The sequence below is a fragment of the Nerophis ophidion genome, linkage group LG08 (genome assembly GCF_033978795.1).
Source record: "Nerophis ophidion isolate RoL-2023_Sa linkage group LG08, RoL_Noph_v1.0, whole genome shotgun sequence".
Taxonomy (NCBI): Eukaryota; Metazoa; Chordata; class Actinopteri; order Syngnathiformes; family Syngnathidae; genus Nerophis; species Nerophis ophidion.
The window spans coordinates 6,790,986-6,808,835 of record NC_084618.1 but is presented as its reverse complement, the minus strand read 5'-3'; the positions used below and the strand labels follow the sequence as shown (position 1 = coordinate 6,808,835).

Here is a 17,850-nt window from a genome sequence, read left to right as displayed (position 1 = left end):
GGCATGTTTGAACATTTTCCTTCATGAATAATTCATTAACATTAAAGTAAAGCATTTTGTTGATATTTATAGTTTCCAGAAAAGAGTAAAAACAGACTTTCTTGCCCCGCCCACTGCTTTAAGCCCGCCTCCATCTTCATTTTGCAGGTAAAATATGTGTTGGTTAAACTCACCATCACCATCCTGCAGCCCTCATGGCGTGGAGCGCGGCGGCACGCCACGGCCCTGGGCGTGACGTGGACGTGAGGAAGGGGCACCCTGTGAGGCAGCGGCGGCGGCGGCGGCGGGGCGAGGGACACGGTGAGGGAAAGGGGCTGGCGGTGGTGGGCGGGCGGGCACTGGGGCAACCTGCGCAGGCTGTGGGAGGGGTAGGGCGGCGGCGGGGGGAGCTCCGCCCCCAGGCCTCGGTGAGGAGGCTGTGAAAAGATGGAGACGTCCTGATAAAGGCGAGATTATTCTCTGCATTTGACCTATCACCCCCTGGGAGGTGAGGTGAGCAGTGAGCAGCAGCGGTGGCCACGCCCGGGAATCATTTATGGTGATTCAACCCCCAATTCCAACCCTTGATGCTGAGTGCCTAGCAGGGAGGTAATGGCTCCCATTTTTAAAGATGATGGACACATTTAGACCCCCCGTCTGGCTTAGCCAGTAGCAGATGTGGAGCCGTGACATCATCATCATCATTGGAGAGTGGAGTCACCTTGAAGACGGCGGCGCCGTGCGGCACGGGCGGGGCCGGACGGGACGGGGACGCCGCGTTGCCCGGCTGGGGCCGGCTGGGAGTGGAGGGGCCGGCGGTCGCGGCGCTCACGGATCTGCGAATAGAAGGAGGAACGCTCGTTTAGTGAACAGGTGTTTAACAAAGTGTTGGCACGTCACATCTGGTCGGAAAGAGAAAACAGTGAAAATGTAAGATGTCTAGCATTAAAAGATTACAGTTGGTACAAAATGCGGCTGCTAGACTTTTGACAAGAACAAGAAAGTTTGATCACATTACGCCTGTACTGTATATACCTTTATATACATATATACATACATATATACCTATACTGGCTCACCAGCACTGGCTTCCTGTGCACTTAAGATGTGACTTTAAGGTTTTACTACTTACGTATAAAATACTACACGGTCTAGCTCCATCCTATCTTGCCGATTGTATTGTACCATATGTCCCGGCAAGAAATCTGCCTTCAAAGGACTCCGGCTTATTAGTGATTCCCAAAGCCCAAAAAAAGTCTGCGGGCTATAGAGCGTTTTCCGTTCGGGCTCCAGTACTCTGGAATGCCCTCCCGGTAACAGTTTGAGTTGCCACCTCAGTAGAAGCATTTAAGTCTCACCTTAAAACTCATTTGTATACGCTAGCCTTTAAATAGACTCCCTTTTTAGACCAGTTGATCTGCCGTTTCTTTTCTTTTTCTCCTATGTCCCACTCTCCCTTGTGGAGGGGGTCCGGTCCGATCCGGTGGCCATGTACTGCTTGCCTGTGTATGGGCTGGGGACATCTCTACGCTGCTGATCCGCCTCCGCTTGGGATGGTTTCCTGCTGAACGGGACTCTCGCTGCTGTGTTGGATCCGCTTTGGACTGGACTCTCGCGACTGTGTTGGATCCATTATGGATTGAACTTTCACAGTATCATGTCAGACCCGCTCGACATCCATTGCTTTCCTCCTCTCCAAGGTTCTCATAGTCATCATTGTCACCGACGTCCCACTGGGTGTGAGTTTTCCTTGCCCTTATGTGGGCCTACCGAGGATGTCGTAGTGGTTTGTGCAGCCCTTTGAGACACTAGTGATTTAGGGCTATATAAGTAAACATTGATTGATTGATTGATTGAAGAAAAAGTGGAAACAAGCTCAACATTTTATACATCACGTAAAAGCTTAAAGGCCTACTGAAATGAGATTTTCTTATTTAAACGGGGATATCAGGTCCATTCTATGTGTCATACTTGATCATTTCCCGATATTGCCATATTTTTGCTGGAAGGATTTAGTAGAGAACATCGATGATAAAGTTTGCAACTTTTGGTCGCTAATAGAACAGCCTTGCCTGCACCAGAAGTAGCAGATGCTACTTCGGCTTTTGTGACGCGATGTGCGCGTGACGTCACGGGTTGTGGAGCTCCTCACATCCTCACATAGTTTACAATCATGGCCACCAGCAGCGAGAGCGATTCGGACCGAGAAAGCGACGATTTCCCCATGAATTTGAGCGAGGATGAAATATTTGTGGATGAGTAAAGTTATAGTGAAGAACTAGAAAGAAAAAAAAATACATTTAAAAAGAAAAGGCGAGGGCAGTGGGAGCGATTCAGATGTTATTAGACACATTTACTAGGATAATGCTGGAAAATCCCTTATCTGCTTATTGTGTTAGTGAGATTATATGGTACCTGAAAGTCGGAGGGGTGAGGCCACGGGTGTGGTGACCGCCAGTGTCTCTGAGGGAAGCCACGTTTCTCAACGAGGCGAAGCGAAGGCAACCAATGGGGCCAAGCTGAGCTTTTTTTCCCCCCTCTTCCACGGTGGAAGCATCCCACGTTCGGGGGCGGCCGGTGGGAGGAGGCAAGAGAGTCCGTAGCTGCCTCTTTGACAGGTGCACGAGGAACGACTCAAGCTATCCGCTAATGTCTACGGTAAGAGCCGACTTATTACCACCATTTTCTCACCGAAACGTGCCGTTTGACATGTGGTAGGGAACCATGTTCGCTTGACCGCTCTGTTCCATTGTAAAGCTTCGCCGTCATCTTTCGGGAATGTAAACAAGGTGTTTGTGTTGCTAAAGGCGGCCGCAATACACCGATTCCCATCTACATCTTTCTTCTTTGACGTCTCCATTATTAAATGAACAAATTGCAAAAGATTCAGCAACACAGATGTCCAGAATGCTGTGGAATTATGCGATTAAGGCAGACGACTTATAGCTGGGATCGGGGCTGGAACAAAATGTCCGCGACGAGTTGAGTTGATACCAAAATGGATACATGGATGATACAGCAGAGGATTGGGAGAATCAGATGAAACCAAAATAGAACTTTTTGGTAAAAACTCAACTCGTCGTGTTTGGAGGAAGAAGAATACTGAGTTGCATCCCAAGAACACCATACCTACTGTGAAGCATGGGGGTGGAAACATCATGCTTTGGGGCTGTTTTTCTGCTAAGGGGACAAGGACTATTGATCAAAATTGTAAAATTAATCTTAATCAGGAAAAATGATGTTCCATAAATTCTTTTTTTGTATTTTTTCAAAAAGATTCGAATGAGCTGGTTTTTCTCTTCTTTTTTTCGGTTGAATTTTGAATTTGAAAGAGTCGAACTTGAAGATAAATGTTTCAAAATTAAATTTTCATATTTTTTTTTCCTGTTTTCTCCTCTTTTAAACCGTTCAATTAAGAGTTTTTCTCATCATTTATTCTCTACAAAAAACCTTCCGTAAAAGGAAAAAAAATGTACGACGGAATGACAGACAGAAATACCCATTCTTTATATATATATTATGTAAATATATATATAGAGAGAGATTTATTTATTAAAGGTAAATTGAGCAAATTGGCTATTTATGTCAATGTATTTAGTGAAGTGAAGTGAATTATATTTATATAGCGCTTTTCTCTAGTGACTCAAAGCGCTTTACAGAGTGAAACCCAATATCTAAGTTACATTTAAACCAGTGTGGGTGGCACTGGGAGCAGGTGGGTAAAGTGTCTTGCCCAAGGACACAAAGGCATTGACTAGGATGGCGGAAGCGGGAATTGAACCTGCAACCCTCAAGTTGCTGGCACGGCCACTCTACCAACCGAGCTAAACCGCCCGGTAAAGTGTGTATCAAACTGGTAGCCCTCCCCATTAATCAGTACCCAAGAATTAGCTCTTGGTTTCAAAAAGGTTGCTGACCCCTGGCCTAGAACAATCACCTGATCTTGTCGGTGGGATCCGTCTTGGCGGTGGACAACATTCCTCTGAGGCCTTTCCTCTTCATGCACGCCAGCGCGGCGCCTCCCAGGAGGAGGAGCAACAGCGCCAGGATGCCCGCCGTCACGCCCACGCCGTCTAGAAAGCAGCCGGAAAAGGACCATTTTTTGTTGAAATCCTAGTCATGTCCCTGAGAAGGGAGCATGTTGTTGGTGTACCTGCCAGCCTGACAGGACCGCTGTCCACGCTGCCCCCCAAGCCGGACTTGTCACAGAAGGGTGGCGCCCTGTGGGCCTCGCAGTGACAGTTCTTCTTGTTGTTGCACACCTGCAGCAGAAAAGTCCTGATCAGCACAAAACACTCTTCCCTTCTTCCTGCCTTCACCACTTCCTGTCCTGCCCAGCTGCGGCGGAGGGTAAAAGCGTCAAAGCAGAAGGAGCGGGCGAACGTCTTCATTTTACCCGCCGCGCTCCTGCAGGAGGAGAAGTGCCACCTGTAGCATCACGGGACCTTCAGGTGGACTCTTGAGCAGTCCGACCTACTTCTCACTGGAAGTAGGTTAGCACCAAATTAAACCTCCACCGTGGAGGACTTGATAGTTCACTTCTTTTTACACTTTTAGACAGAAGACTAAATGCTTAAGATTGTTTTGTAACTTATAATAATAATAATATTACTTGCGTTGTGACTTAAAATAATAATAATATTACTTGCGTTGTAACTTAAAATAATAATAATATTACTTGCGTTGTAACTTCTAATAATAATATTACTTGCGTTGTAACTTAAAATAATAATGATGATACTTGCGTTGTAACTTCTAATAATAATAATATTACTTGCATTGTAACTTAAAACAATAATAGTATTACTTGCGTTGTAACTTAAAATAATAATATTACTTGCGTTGTAACTTCTAATAATAATATTACTTGCGTTGTAACTTAAATTAATAATATTACTTACGTTGTAACTTATAATAATAATAATATTACTTGCGTTGTAACTTATAATAATAATAATATTTGTGTTGTAACTTATAATAATAACAATACTTGTGTTGTAACTTATAATAAATAATAAAACTTGCTTTGTAATTCATAATAATAATATTACTTGTATTGTAACTTATAATAATGATGATACTTGCGTTGTAACTTAAAATAATAATATTACTTGCGTTGTAACTTCTAATAATAATATTATTTGCGTTGTAACTTAAAATAATAATATTACTTGCGTTGTAACTTCTAATAATAATATTACTTGCGTTGTAACTTCTAATAATAATATTACTTGCGTTGTAACTTCTAATAATAATATTACTTGCGTTGTAACTTCTAATAATAATATTACTTGCGTTGTAACTTAAAATAATAATAATATTACTTGCGTTGTAACTTCTAATAATAATATTACTTGCGTTGTAACTTCTAATAATAATATTACTTGCGTTGTAACTTAAAATAATAATAATATTACTTGCATTGTAACTTCTAATAATAATATTACTTGCGTTGTAACTTCTAATAATAATATTACTTGCGTTGTAACTTAAAATAATAATAATATTACTTGCATTGTAACTTCTAATAATAATATTACTTGCGTTGTAACTTCTAATAATATTACTTGCGTTGTAACTTAAATTAATATTACTTACGTTGTAACTTCTAATAATATTACTTGCGTTGTAACTTAAATTAATATTACTTGCGTTGTAACTTCTAATAATAATATTACTTGCGTTGTAACTTAAAATAATAATAATATTACTTGCGTTGTAACTTCTAATAATAATATTACTTGCGTTGTAACTTCTAATAATAATATTACTTGCGTTGTAACTTAAAATAATAATAATATTACTTGCATTGTAACTTCTAATAATAATATTACTTGCGTTGTAACTTCTAATAATAATATTACTTGCGTTGTAACTTAAAATAATAATAATATTACTTGCATTGTAACTTCTAATAATAATATTACTTGCGTTGTAACTTCTAATAATATTACTTGCGTTGTAACTTAAATTAATATTACTTACGTTGTAACTTATAATAATAATATTACTTGCGTTGTAACTTATAATAATAATAATATTTGTGTTGTAACTTATAATAATAACAATACTTGTGTTGTAACTTATAATAAATAATAAAACTTGCTTTGTAATTCATAATAATAATATTACTTGTATTGTAACTTATAATAATAATGATGATACTTGCGTTGTAACTTAAAATAATATTACTTGCGTTGTAACTTAAATATTACTTACGTTGTAACTTATAATAATAATAATATTACTTGCATTGTAACTTATAATAATATTTGTGTTGTAACTTATAATATTAATAATACCTTTGTTGTAACTTATATTAATAATAATACTTGCGTTGTAATTTATAATAATATTCCTTGTGTTGTAACTTATAATATAAATTATAACATTTGTGTTGTAACTTATAATAATAATAATACTTGTGTTGTAACTTATAATAATAATAAAACTTGCGTTGTATTTTATAATAATAATATTACTTGTGTTGTAACTTATAATAATACTTGCATTGTAATTTATAATAATAATAACATTACTTGTGTTGTAACTTATAATAATAATAAGATTTGTGTTGTAACTTAAAATAATAATACTTGTGTTGTAACTTATAATAATAATAATAATACTTGCGTTGTAATTTATAATATTACTTGTGTTCTAACTTATAATAATAATAATGATAATAATACTTGTGTTGTAACTTATAATAATAATAACACTTGTGTTGTATTTTATATTAATAAAACTTGCGTTGTAACTTATTACAATAAACGTGTTGTAACTTTTAATAATAATACTTGTGTTGTAACTTCCATCCATCCATCCATTTTTCTACCGCTTGTCCCTTTTGGGGTCGCTGGCGCCTATCTCAGCTGCATTCTGGCGGAAGGCGTTGTACACCCTGGACAAGTCGCCACCTTATCACAGGGCCAACACAGATAGACAGACTCACACACTAGGGGCCATTTAGTGTTGCCAATCAACTTATAATAATAATAAAAAAAAATAATAATACTTGTGTTGCGACTTATAGTAGTAATAATAATAAAACTAAAAACATTGACAGATTTTTGAACGATTTTGTAATGTTCTATATTTTCAATGAAACAAAGTTTACCGCCACCATATTGCGGTCTACACGTATCTCTTATGTGTGACTGCCATCATCTGGTCACGCTTATCATTACACCATGTAGCAAATAAAATTGCTTTGAGGTCAGTAAGCACAACCAGAATTATTCCGTACATTAGGCGTACAGGGTTTTAGGGCGCACTGTCGATTTGATAGAGTCCAAAAAATACGGTAATGTTACCTGTGTTTTTAAAAAAAACTAAACATGAGTGTTTACTTACGTACATTGTAAAAAATGCATTAATGTGTATTTATAATATTAAAAAACAACCTGGACTAATGTGTTTGTTTTTATAATAATAAAAACGGTTGGGAGAGTGGCCGTGCCAGCAACCTGGGGGTTCCTGGTTCGATCCCCACCTTCTACCAACCTCGTCACGTCCGTTGTTTTCTCGAACAAGACACTTCACCCTTGCTCCTGATGGGTCGTGGTTAGGGCAGCTCCCGCCATCAGTGTGTGAATGGGTGATTGTGGAAAAGTGTCAAAGCGCTTTGAGTACCTTTAAGGTAGAAAAGCGCTATACAAGTAGAACACATTTACCATTTATTATTAGGGACCGAATGTCCCTTTGGGACAGAGGACCCTATTGTATTTCTAAGGTTTTATTATTATTATACTGCCGCCTCTTTGAGCTGTAATTTGACCCCCTTAACATGCTTCTAAACTCACCAAATTTAACACACACATCAGGACTGGCAAAAATCACGATCTAATCAAAAAACCAAAACTCAAAATTGCACTGCAGCACCCCCTAGGAAAAAACACAGACAAAACTGCTCCTAAGAAGAAAGAACTGACAAAACTGCTTGTCGTAGAGACATGAAACAAACGCCTCTATGTAGGTCTCACTCAGACCTACATTTCATTCATTTACATCCTTCAGCAAAAATCAACAGGAAGTTGGTAATTACCCCTTCAAAACAAAAGTTTTGTAAAAACCCCTCACCTTTTTTCAAACATTACCTCCTCTGAGCGCGTTTGTTGTGTCGGCTTCAAACTCGCACAGGAGAGAAATTGAACCCGTCTGATTAAAAGTTGAGAAAAGAGTTTTAATAACTGCTCCGTTTGCGCTGATGCTGCTGCCGTCTCAAGATGGCCGCTTGAAAGCAGGAAGCACCAGCGTGACCACACAATGCAGAGACGGTAGGTACTGTGCGGGTAAAGATATGTTGACTAGGTGAAAGAAGGAGGCACCAGTTTGACTCCGGGATACAGAGAAGGTAGGTAATGTGCAGGTAAAGATATGTTTTCTGGGTGATGGCAGGAAGCACCAGCGTGTATGGGTGAAAGAAAGAAGCACCAGTGTGACCCCAGGATGCAGGGAAGGTAGGTAACGTGCAGGTAAAGATATGTTGAATGGGTAAAGGCAGGAAACACCAGCAAAAGTCGGCCCCGTCCATCACTGCTTGCCGTTTTAATTTATGTTTAAGATGAGGTGGTTGTGCTTTTTGGAACGCGACATTGGAAAAAAAAAATATTTAACAACAAACAGAAGTTTGCCTCTTAAGTTGGTAAAGGTGACACTTTGACCCTGGAACAGAATATTCTCTAAATCATGGGTGTCAAACTCTGGCCCGCGGGCCAAATTTGGCCCACCGTGTAATTTCATTTGGCCCTTGAGGTAATATCAAATTAACATTAGAGCTGGCCCGGGTCGATGCCTCCGTAACACTGCATTCACCGCTGATACTCATACTTGCCAATCCTCACGATTTTCCTGGAAGACTCCGAAGTTCTCCCGATTTCCACCCGGACAACAATATTGGGGGCGTGCCTTGAAGGCACTGCCTTTAGCGTCCTCTACAGCCTGTCGTCACGTCCGCTTTCCCGCCATACAAACAACGTGCCGGCCAAGTCACAGAATATATGCAGCTTTAACACACACAAGTGAATGCAAGGCATACTTGATCAACAGCCATAAGGGTCACACTGAGGGTGGCCGTATAAACAACTTTAACAAATATGCGCCTCACTGTGAAACCACACCAAACAAGAATGACAAACACATTTTGGGAGAACATCCGCACCGTAGCACAACATAAACTCCATCCATCCATCCATCTTCTTCCGCTTATCCGAGGTCGGGTCGCGGGGGCAACAACCTAAGCAGGGAAACCCAGACTTCCCTTTCCCCAGCCACTTCGTCTAGCTCTTCCCGGGGGATCCCGAGGCGTTCCCAGGCCAGCCGGGAGACATAGTCTTCCCAACGTGTCCTGGGTCTTCCCCGTGGCCTCCTACCGGTTGGACGTGCCCTAAACACCTCCCTAGGGAGGCGCTCGGGTGGCATCCTGACCAGATGCCCGAACCACCTCATCTGGCTCCTCTCGATGTGGAGGAGCAGCGGCTTTACTTTGAGTTCCTCCCGGATGGCAGAGCTTCTCACCCTATCTCTAAGGGAGAGACTCATTTCGGCCGCTTGTACCCGTGATCTTATCCTTTCGGTCATGACCCAAAGCTCATGACCATAGGTGAGGATGGGAACGTAGATCGACCGGTAAATTGAGAGCTTTGCCTTCCGGCTCAGCTCCTTCTTCACCACAACGGATCGGTACAATGTCCGCATTACTGAAGACGCCGCACCGATCCGCCTGTCGATCTCACGATCCACTCTTCCCCCACTCGTGAACAAGACTCCTAGGTACTTGAACTCCTCCACTTGGGGCAGGGTCTCCTCCCCCACCCGGAGATGGCATTCCACCCTTTTCCGGGCGAGAACCATGGACTCGGACTTGGAGGTGATGATTCTCATTCCGGTCTGCAAACCGATCCAGTAAGAGCTGAAGATCCCGGTCAGATGAAGCCATCAGGACCACATCATCTGCAAAAAGCAGAGACCTAATCCTGCGGTCACCAAACCGGAACCCCTCAACGCCTTGACTGCGCCTAGAAATTCTGTCCATAAAAGTTATGAACAGAATCGGTGACAAAGGACAACCTTGGCGGAGTCCAACCCTCACTGGAAATGTGTTCGACTTACAATGCGGACCAAGCTCTGGCACTGATCATACAGAAACATAAACTCAACAGAAGAAATACCCAGAACCCCATGCAGCACTAACTCTTCCGGGACGCTACAATATACACCCCTGTTACCACCAAACCCCGCTCCCCCAATTTTTATTTAAATTTAATTTGATATGCTAATTTGAAACTCGATTTTGCATGTGACTATAAAGTTATATAAGCCTTGCTTGTTTAATATTCAATGCAAAACTTGTTTGGGTCCCTATTAAAAGGTTCATTTGTTCAACCTTGGCCTGCAGTTTTGTTCCGTTTTAAATTTTGGCCCACTCTGTATTTGAGTTTGACACCCCCTGGTCTAAGTGGTGTTTTGTATCTCAACCCAAACAAATTTTGTTCCACCTCAGACGTCCATGGGTATTCCGGTCCAGCAAACTGGGTTGTTGGCGGGAAGGCTGGAGTGTGGAAAATGAAACCCTGACTTGAGTTTTCGGGGACAAGGACGAGCAGTCTTTGATGAATGTGTCCTGGGGCGCCATTAGAGATAATTGAGTGGGTCTGCGTGACTGATGACACCATTCCCCCCCACCCCCACACCCTCCCGTGCACACTCACCCCTCGACCGTTGCACTTGGCGGCGCACTCGTGCACGCCGAAAACGCTGACGTTCTGGCACTGGCGGTTCAGGCACATCTGAGGACAACAAAGGGGCTTGAGAACAGAACCCCCCCCGCGGGGGACGCGGTCCACGGCGAGACTCACCAATCCGTTGCCGCACTTGGTGCCCGTCAGGACCAGGCCCGGGTCGGGCATGTCGTCGCCGAGGTAGACGTGTGTACCGCGGCACAGGATCTTCCCTCCTTCCTGTAAGGGGATGTTGGTTTCTATGGAAACGGCGTTGGTGCCGATGACCGGGCGTTTGGCTCCTCCTTGGCACTGGACTTTGCCACACTTGGCGTCCCTGTGGACACAATACACGATATTTCTCTTGACGAAGGCTTTTTTCAGGGATTAACAGGGAAGTCCTTTGTGAAGAGACGGAGCCGACAGTCCGACATACAGGCAGGGCCCAAGATGGCGGCGAGGAGGCGGGGATGGCGAGCGAGCGGCGAGGCGGGGCGTGCCGGGAGCGACTTGATTTAATATACAAAAATAAAAGAACACTGGTAAAAAGGGCAAAAGAAAAGGCGTGCCGAACGCACGAGAAGCTAATGCTAACTAGCATCGAGTTCAAAAGTCCAAAATAGACGTGCTGAGCACACGCGAAGCTAAGGCGAGACTTACAAATAGTAAAGAAAGACATACAAGATATACCGATGTGATCGTTGCATGCGGCAAACAACGGATCAAGAATGAACTGAGGTCGAAGGCAGGCTTAAATACTAAAGCAAACAGGTGTGCGTAAAAAAGCATAGCAGGTGGAACAAATGAGAAACCTTGGTAACAAGGTAAAACAGGAAGTGCAGATCCGAGCGGCGGATCATAACAGACTGAAAAGAAACCCGAAAAATACTTTTCTTGTTAGAAAATAAAGAAAGTCAACACAGCTCGAAGTATGTCCTTCCTTGGTGGCCCCTGGAACCCGCACGATGGTGAGAGTTGTTCGCATCCTTCTTTAGCTGTTTTATCATATATTGCTGACTTTGCAACTGTCAATGTTGACTTTTGTACGCACATTCAATCAACAAAAAAATCCTGACTTTGGAGCAATGTTCACAGACTCTAGTATTTGGCTCTCTATTAGATGCAGTGGTCTTCTTTACTGGGACCACGATTTATGTCCTAACTTGTTCACACCTTCTCATATGGAAGCTACTTTTCCTTGTTGATGTCTCACACACACACACACACACACACACACACACACACACACACACACACACACACACACACACACACACACACACACACACACACACACACACACACACACACACACACACACACACACACACTTGTATTTGTTACCTTATTGAGACCTGAGAACAATGCCTACCTCTTTAGGACCAACCTTTCTAGATACAGTATATAAAGATGTGTATTTACAACATTAATAATAAATACATACTATGAAAATATAACAAATCTTGTTGTGAAAAATGAGTTGGAATTTCACAAGAAAAAGGTCACGATTTCAAAAGATAAACAAAGAATTTTGAGTTTTATAATAAGTTGTAATTGTACCCAACGCTAGTCCCAATTTTACTAGAAAAACTGAAGATTTGTGCAATATTTGGATAAAAATTGGAATTTTACTCAATAAAAGTCGAAATTTTAGAAGAAAAGCTTAACATGTTGGCAATTTTAGGAAAAGAGACATAGATCTACTTGACAAAAGTCATAATTTTTTAAGAAAACTAACATGTTGGCAATATTATAATAATAATAATCGACATTTTAATTGGCAAAATGATGACAAAAGTCACAATGTTACACCAAAGATGTCACTATTTTACAAGAACCACCAAAAATATTGGCAATATTGTAATAAAAGCTGGAATTTTACACATTAACAGTCTTAGTTTTACAAGTGAAGCTTAAAACTTTGGCAATTTTATGAAGTTTCGTAATTTTACTTGACAAAAGTCACAATCGTATACGAAAACTAACATTTTGGCAATATTATAATGATAATGATCAGAATTTTAATTGGCAAAATTATGACAAAAGTCACAATTTTACTGCAAAAATGTCACTATTTTACGAGAACAACCAAAAATATTGGCAATATTGTGATAAAAGCTGGAATTTTACTCATTAACAGTCTTAGTTCTACAAATAAAGCTTAAAACTTTGGCAATTTTATGAAGTTTCGTAATTTTACTTGACAAAAGTCACAATCGTATACGAAAACTAACATTTTGGCAATATTATAATAATAATAATCAGAATTTTGATTGGCAAAGTTATGACAAAAGTCACAATTTTACTGCAAAAATGTCACTATTTTACGAGAACAACCAAAAATATTGGCAATATTGTGATAAAAGCTGGAATTTTACTCATTAACAGTCTTAGTTCTACAAATAAAGCTTAAAACTTTGGCAATTTTATGAAGTTTCGTAATTTTACTTGACAAAAGTCACAATCGTATACGAAAACTAACATTTTGGCAATATTATAATAATAATAATCAGAATTTTAATTGGCAAAATGACAAAAGTCACAATTTTACTGCAAAAATCTCACTATTTTATGAGAACAAGCAAAAATATTGTGATAAAAGTTGGAATTTTACTCATTAACAGTCTTAGTTTTACAAGTAAAGCTTAAAACTTTGGCAATTTTATGAAGTTTCGTAATTTTACTTGACAAAAGTCACAATCGTATACGAAAACTAACATTTTGGCAATATTATAATAATAAAAATCAGAATTTTAATTGGCAAAATTATGACAAAAGTCACAATTTTACTGCAAAAATCTCACTATTTTACGAGAACAAGCAAAAATATTGTGATAAAAGTTGGAATTTTACTCATTAACAGTCTTAGTTTTACAAATAAAGCCTAAAACTTTGGCAATTTTATGAAGTTTCGTAATTTTACTTGACAAAAGTCACAATCGTATACGAAAACTAACATTTTGGCAATATTATAATAATAATAATCAGAATTTTGATTGGCAAAGTTATGACAAAAGTCACAATTTTACTGCAAAAATGTCACTATTTTACGAGAACAACCAAAAATATTGGCAATATTGTGATAAAAGCTGGAATTTTACTCATTAACAGTCTTAGTTCTACAAATAAAGCTTAAAACTTTGGCAATTTTATGAAGTTTCGTAATTTTACTTGACAAAAGTCACAATCGTATACGAAAACTAACATTTTGGCAATATCATAATAATAATAATCAGAATTTTAATTGGCAAAATTATGACAAAAGTCACAATTTTACTGCAAAAATGTCACTATTTTACGAGAACAAGCAAAAATATTGTGATAAAAGTTGGAATTTTACTCATTAACAGTCTTAGTTTTACAAGTAAAGCTTAAAACTTTGGCAATTTTATGAAGTTTCGTAATTTTACTTGACAAAAGTCACAATCGTATACGAAAACTAACATTTTGGCAATATCATAATAATAATAATCAGAATTTTAATTGGCAAAATTATGACAAAAGTCACAATTTTACTGCAAAAATCTCACTATTTTATGAGAACAAGCAAAAATATTGTGATAAAAGTTGGAATTTTACTCATTAACAGTCTTAGTTTTACAAGTAAAGCTTAAAACGTTGGCAATTTTATGAAGTTTCGTAATTTTACTTGACAAAAGTCACAATCGTATACGAAAACTAACATTTTGGCAATATTATAATAATAATAATCAGAATTTGAATTGGCAAAATTATGACAAAAGTCACAATTTTACTGCAAAAATCTCACTATTTTACGAGAACAAGCAAAAATATTGGCAATATTGTGATAAAAGCTGGAATTTTACTCATTAACAGTCTTAGTTTTACAAGTAAAGCTTAAAACGTTGGCAATTTTATGAAGTTTCGTAATTTTACTTGACAAAAGTCACAATCGTATACGAAAACTAACATTTTGGCAATATTATAATAATAATAATCAGAATTTTAATTGGCAAAGTTATGACAAAAGTCACAATTTTACTGCAAAAATGTCACTATTTTACGAGAACAAGCAAAAATATTGTGATAAAAGTTGGAATTTTACTCATTAACAGTCTTAGTTTTACAAGTAAAGCTTAAAACTTTGGCAATTTTATGAAGTTTCGTAATTTTACTTGACAAAAGTCACAATCGTATACGAAAACTAACATTTTGGCAATATCATAATAATAATAATCAGAATTTGAATTGGCAAAATTATGACAAAAGTCACAATTTTACTGCAAAAATCTCACTATTTTACGAGAACAAGCAAAAATATTGGCAATATTGTGATAAAAGCTGGAATTTTACTCATTAACAGTCTTAGTTTTACAAGTAAAGCTTAAAACGTTGGCAATTTTATGAAGTTTCGTAATTTTACTTGACAAAAGTCACAATCGTATACGAAAACTAACATTTTGGCAATATTATAATAATAATAATCAGAATTTTAATTGGCAAAATTATGACAAAAGTCACAATTTTACTGCAAAAATCTCACTATTTTACGAGAACAAGCAAAAATATTGGCAATATTGTGATAAAAGCTGGAATTTTACTCATTAACAGTCTTAGTTTTACAAGTAAAGCTTAAAACGTTGGCAATTTTATGAAGTTTCGTAATTTTACTTGACAAAAGTCACAATCGTATACGAAAACTAACATTTTGGCAATATTATAATAATAATAATCAGAATTTTAATTGGCAAAGTTATGACAAAAGTCACAATTTTACTGCAAAAATCTCACTATTTTATGAGAACAAGCAAAAATATTGTGATAAAAGTTGGAATTTTACTCATTAACAGTCTTAGTTTTACAAGTAAAGCTTAAAACGTTGGCAATTTTATGAAGTTTCGTAATTTTACTTGACAAAAGTCACAATCGTATACGAAAACTAACATTTTGGCAATATTATAATAATAATAATCAGAATTTGAATTGGCAAAATTATGACAAAAGTCACAATTTTACTGCAAAAATCTCACTATTTTACGAGAACAAGCAAAAATATTGGCAATATTGTGATAAAAGCTGGAATTTTACTCATTAACAGTCTTAGTTTTACAAGTAAAGCTTAAAACGTTGGCAATTTTATGAAGTTTCGTAATTTTACTTGACAAAAGTCACAATCGTATACGAAAACTAACATTTTGGCAATATTATAATAATAATAATCAGAATTTGAATTGGCAAAATTATGACAAAAGTCACAATTTTACTGCAAAAATCTCACTATTTTACGAGAACAAGCAAAAATATTGTGATAAAAGTTGGAATTTTACTCATTAACAGTCTTAGTTTTACAAGTAAAGCTTAAAACTTTGGCAATTTTATGAAGTTTCGTAATTTTACTTGACAAAAGTCACAATCGTATACGAAAACTAACATTTTGGCAATATTATAATGATAATAATCAGAATTTTAATTGGCAAAATTATGACAAAAGTCACAATTTTACTGCAAAAATGTCACTATTGTACGAGAACAAGCAAAAATATTGTGATAAAAGTTGGAATTTTACTCATTAACAGTCTTAGTTCTACAAGTAAAGCTTAAAACTTTGGCAATTTTATGAAGTTTCGTAATTTTACTTGACAAAAGTCACAATCGTATACGAAAACTAACATTTTGGCAATATTATAATAATAATAATCAGAATTTTAATTGGCAAAATGACAAAAGTCACAATTTTACTGCAAAAATCTCACTATTTTATGAGAACAAGCAAAAATATTGTGATAAAAGTTGGAATTTTACTCATTAACAGTCTTAGTTTTACAAGTAAAGCTTAAAACTTTGGCAATTTTATGAAGTTTCGTAATTTTACTTGACAAAAGTCACAATCGTATACGAAAACTAACATTTTGGCAATATTATAATAATAATAATCAGAATTTTAATTGGCAAAATGACAAAAGTCACAATTTTACTGCAAAAATCTCACTATTTTATGAGAACAAGCAAAAATATTGTGATAAAAGTTGGAATTTTACTCATTAACAGTCTTAGTTTTACAAGTAAAGCTTAAAACTTTGGCAATTTTATGAAGTTTCGTAATTTTACTTGACAAAAGTCACAATCGTATACGAAAACTAACATTTTGGCAATATTATAATAATAATAATCAGAATTTTAATTGGCAAAATTATGACAAAAGTCACAATTTTACTGCAAAAATCTCACTATTTTACGAGAACAAGCAAAAATATTGGCAATATTGTGATAAAAGCTGGAATTTTACTCATTAACAGTCTTAGTTTTACAAATAAAGCTTAAAACTTTGGCAATTTTATGAAGTTTCGTAATTTTACTTGACAAAAGTCACAATTGTATACGAAAACTAACCTTTTGGCAATATTATAATAATAATAATCAGAATTTTAATTGGCAAAGTTATGACAAAAGTCACAATTTTACTGCAAAAATGTCACTATTTTACGAGAACCACCAAAAATATTGGCAATATTGTGATAAAAGCTGGAATTTTACTCATTAACAGTCTTAGTTCTACAAGTAAAGCTTAAAACTTTGGCAATTTTATGAAGTTTCGTAATTTTACTTGACAAAAGTCACAATCGTATACGAAAACTAACATTTTGGCAATATTATAATAATAATAATCAGAATTTTAATTGGCAAAATTATGACAAAAGTCACAATTTTACTGCAAATCTCACTATTTTACGAGAACAAGCAAAAATATTGTGATAAAAGTTGGAATTTTACTCATTAACAGTCTTAGTTTTACAAGTAAAGCTTAAAACTTTGGCAATTTTATGAAGTTTCGTAATTTTACTTGACAAAAGTCACAATCGTATACGAAAACTAACATTTTGGCAATATTATAATAATAATAATCAGAATTTGAATTGGCAAAATTATGACAAAAGTCACAATTTTACTGCAAAAATCTCACTATTTTACGAGAACAAGCAAAAATATTGGCAATATTGTGATAAAAGCTGGAATTTTACTCATTAACAGTCTTAGTTTTACAAGTAAAGCTTAAAACGTTGGCAATTTTATGAAGTTTCGTAATTTTACTTGACAAAAGTCACAATCGTATACGAAAACTAACATTTTGGCAATATTATAATAATAATAATCAGAATTTTAATTGGCAAAATTATGACAAAAGTCACAA

At 37.0% G+C, this 17,850-nt stretch overlaps 1 protein-coding gene across 3 annotated transcripts in view; it reads right to left on the bottom strand.

The window, feature by feature from the left end:
- The window catches only part of LOC133557238 (disintegrin and metalloproteinase domain-containing protein 12-like), a 299,103-nt gene that overhangs the window by 7,034 nt on the left and 274,219 nt on the right, over window positions 1–17,850 (bottom strand). For all 3 annotated transcript variants that reach the window (XR_009807734.1, XM_061907553.1, XM_061907554.1), the window contains 6 exons: window positions 10,839–11,037; window positions 10,692–10,769; window positions 4,133–4,241; window positions 3,917–4,052; window positions 701–815; window positions 174–416 (listed from right to left, as the gene is read on the bottom strand). Coding sequence is in view for 2 of the 3 variants with exons in the window: in XM_061907553.1 (XP_061763537.1) it covers window positions 174–416; window positions 701–815; window positions 3,917–4,052; window positions 4,133–4,241; window positions 10,692–10,769; window positions 10,839–11,037 (880 nt within the window). In the remaining variant the exon portion in view is untranslated. The remainder of the gene's footprint in view (window positions 1–173; window positions 417–700; window positions 816–3,916; window positions 4,053–4,132; window positions 4,242–10,691; window positions 10,770–10,838; window positions 11,038–17,850) is intronic.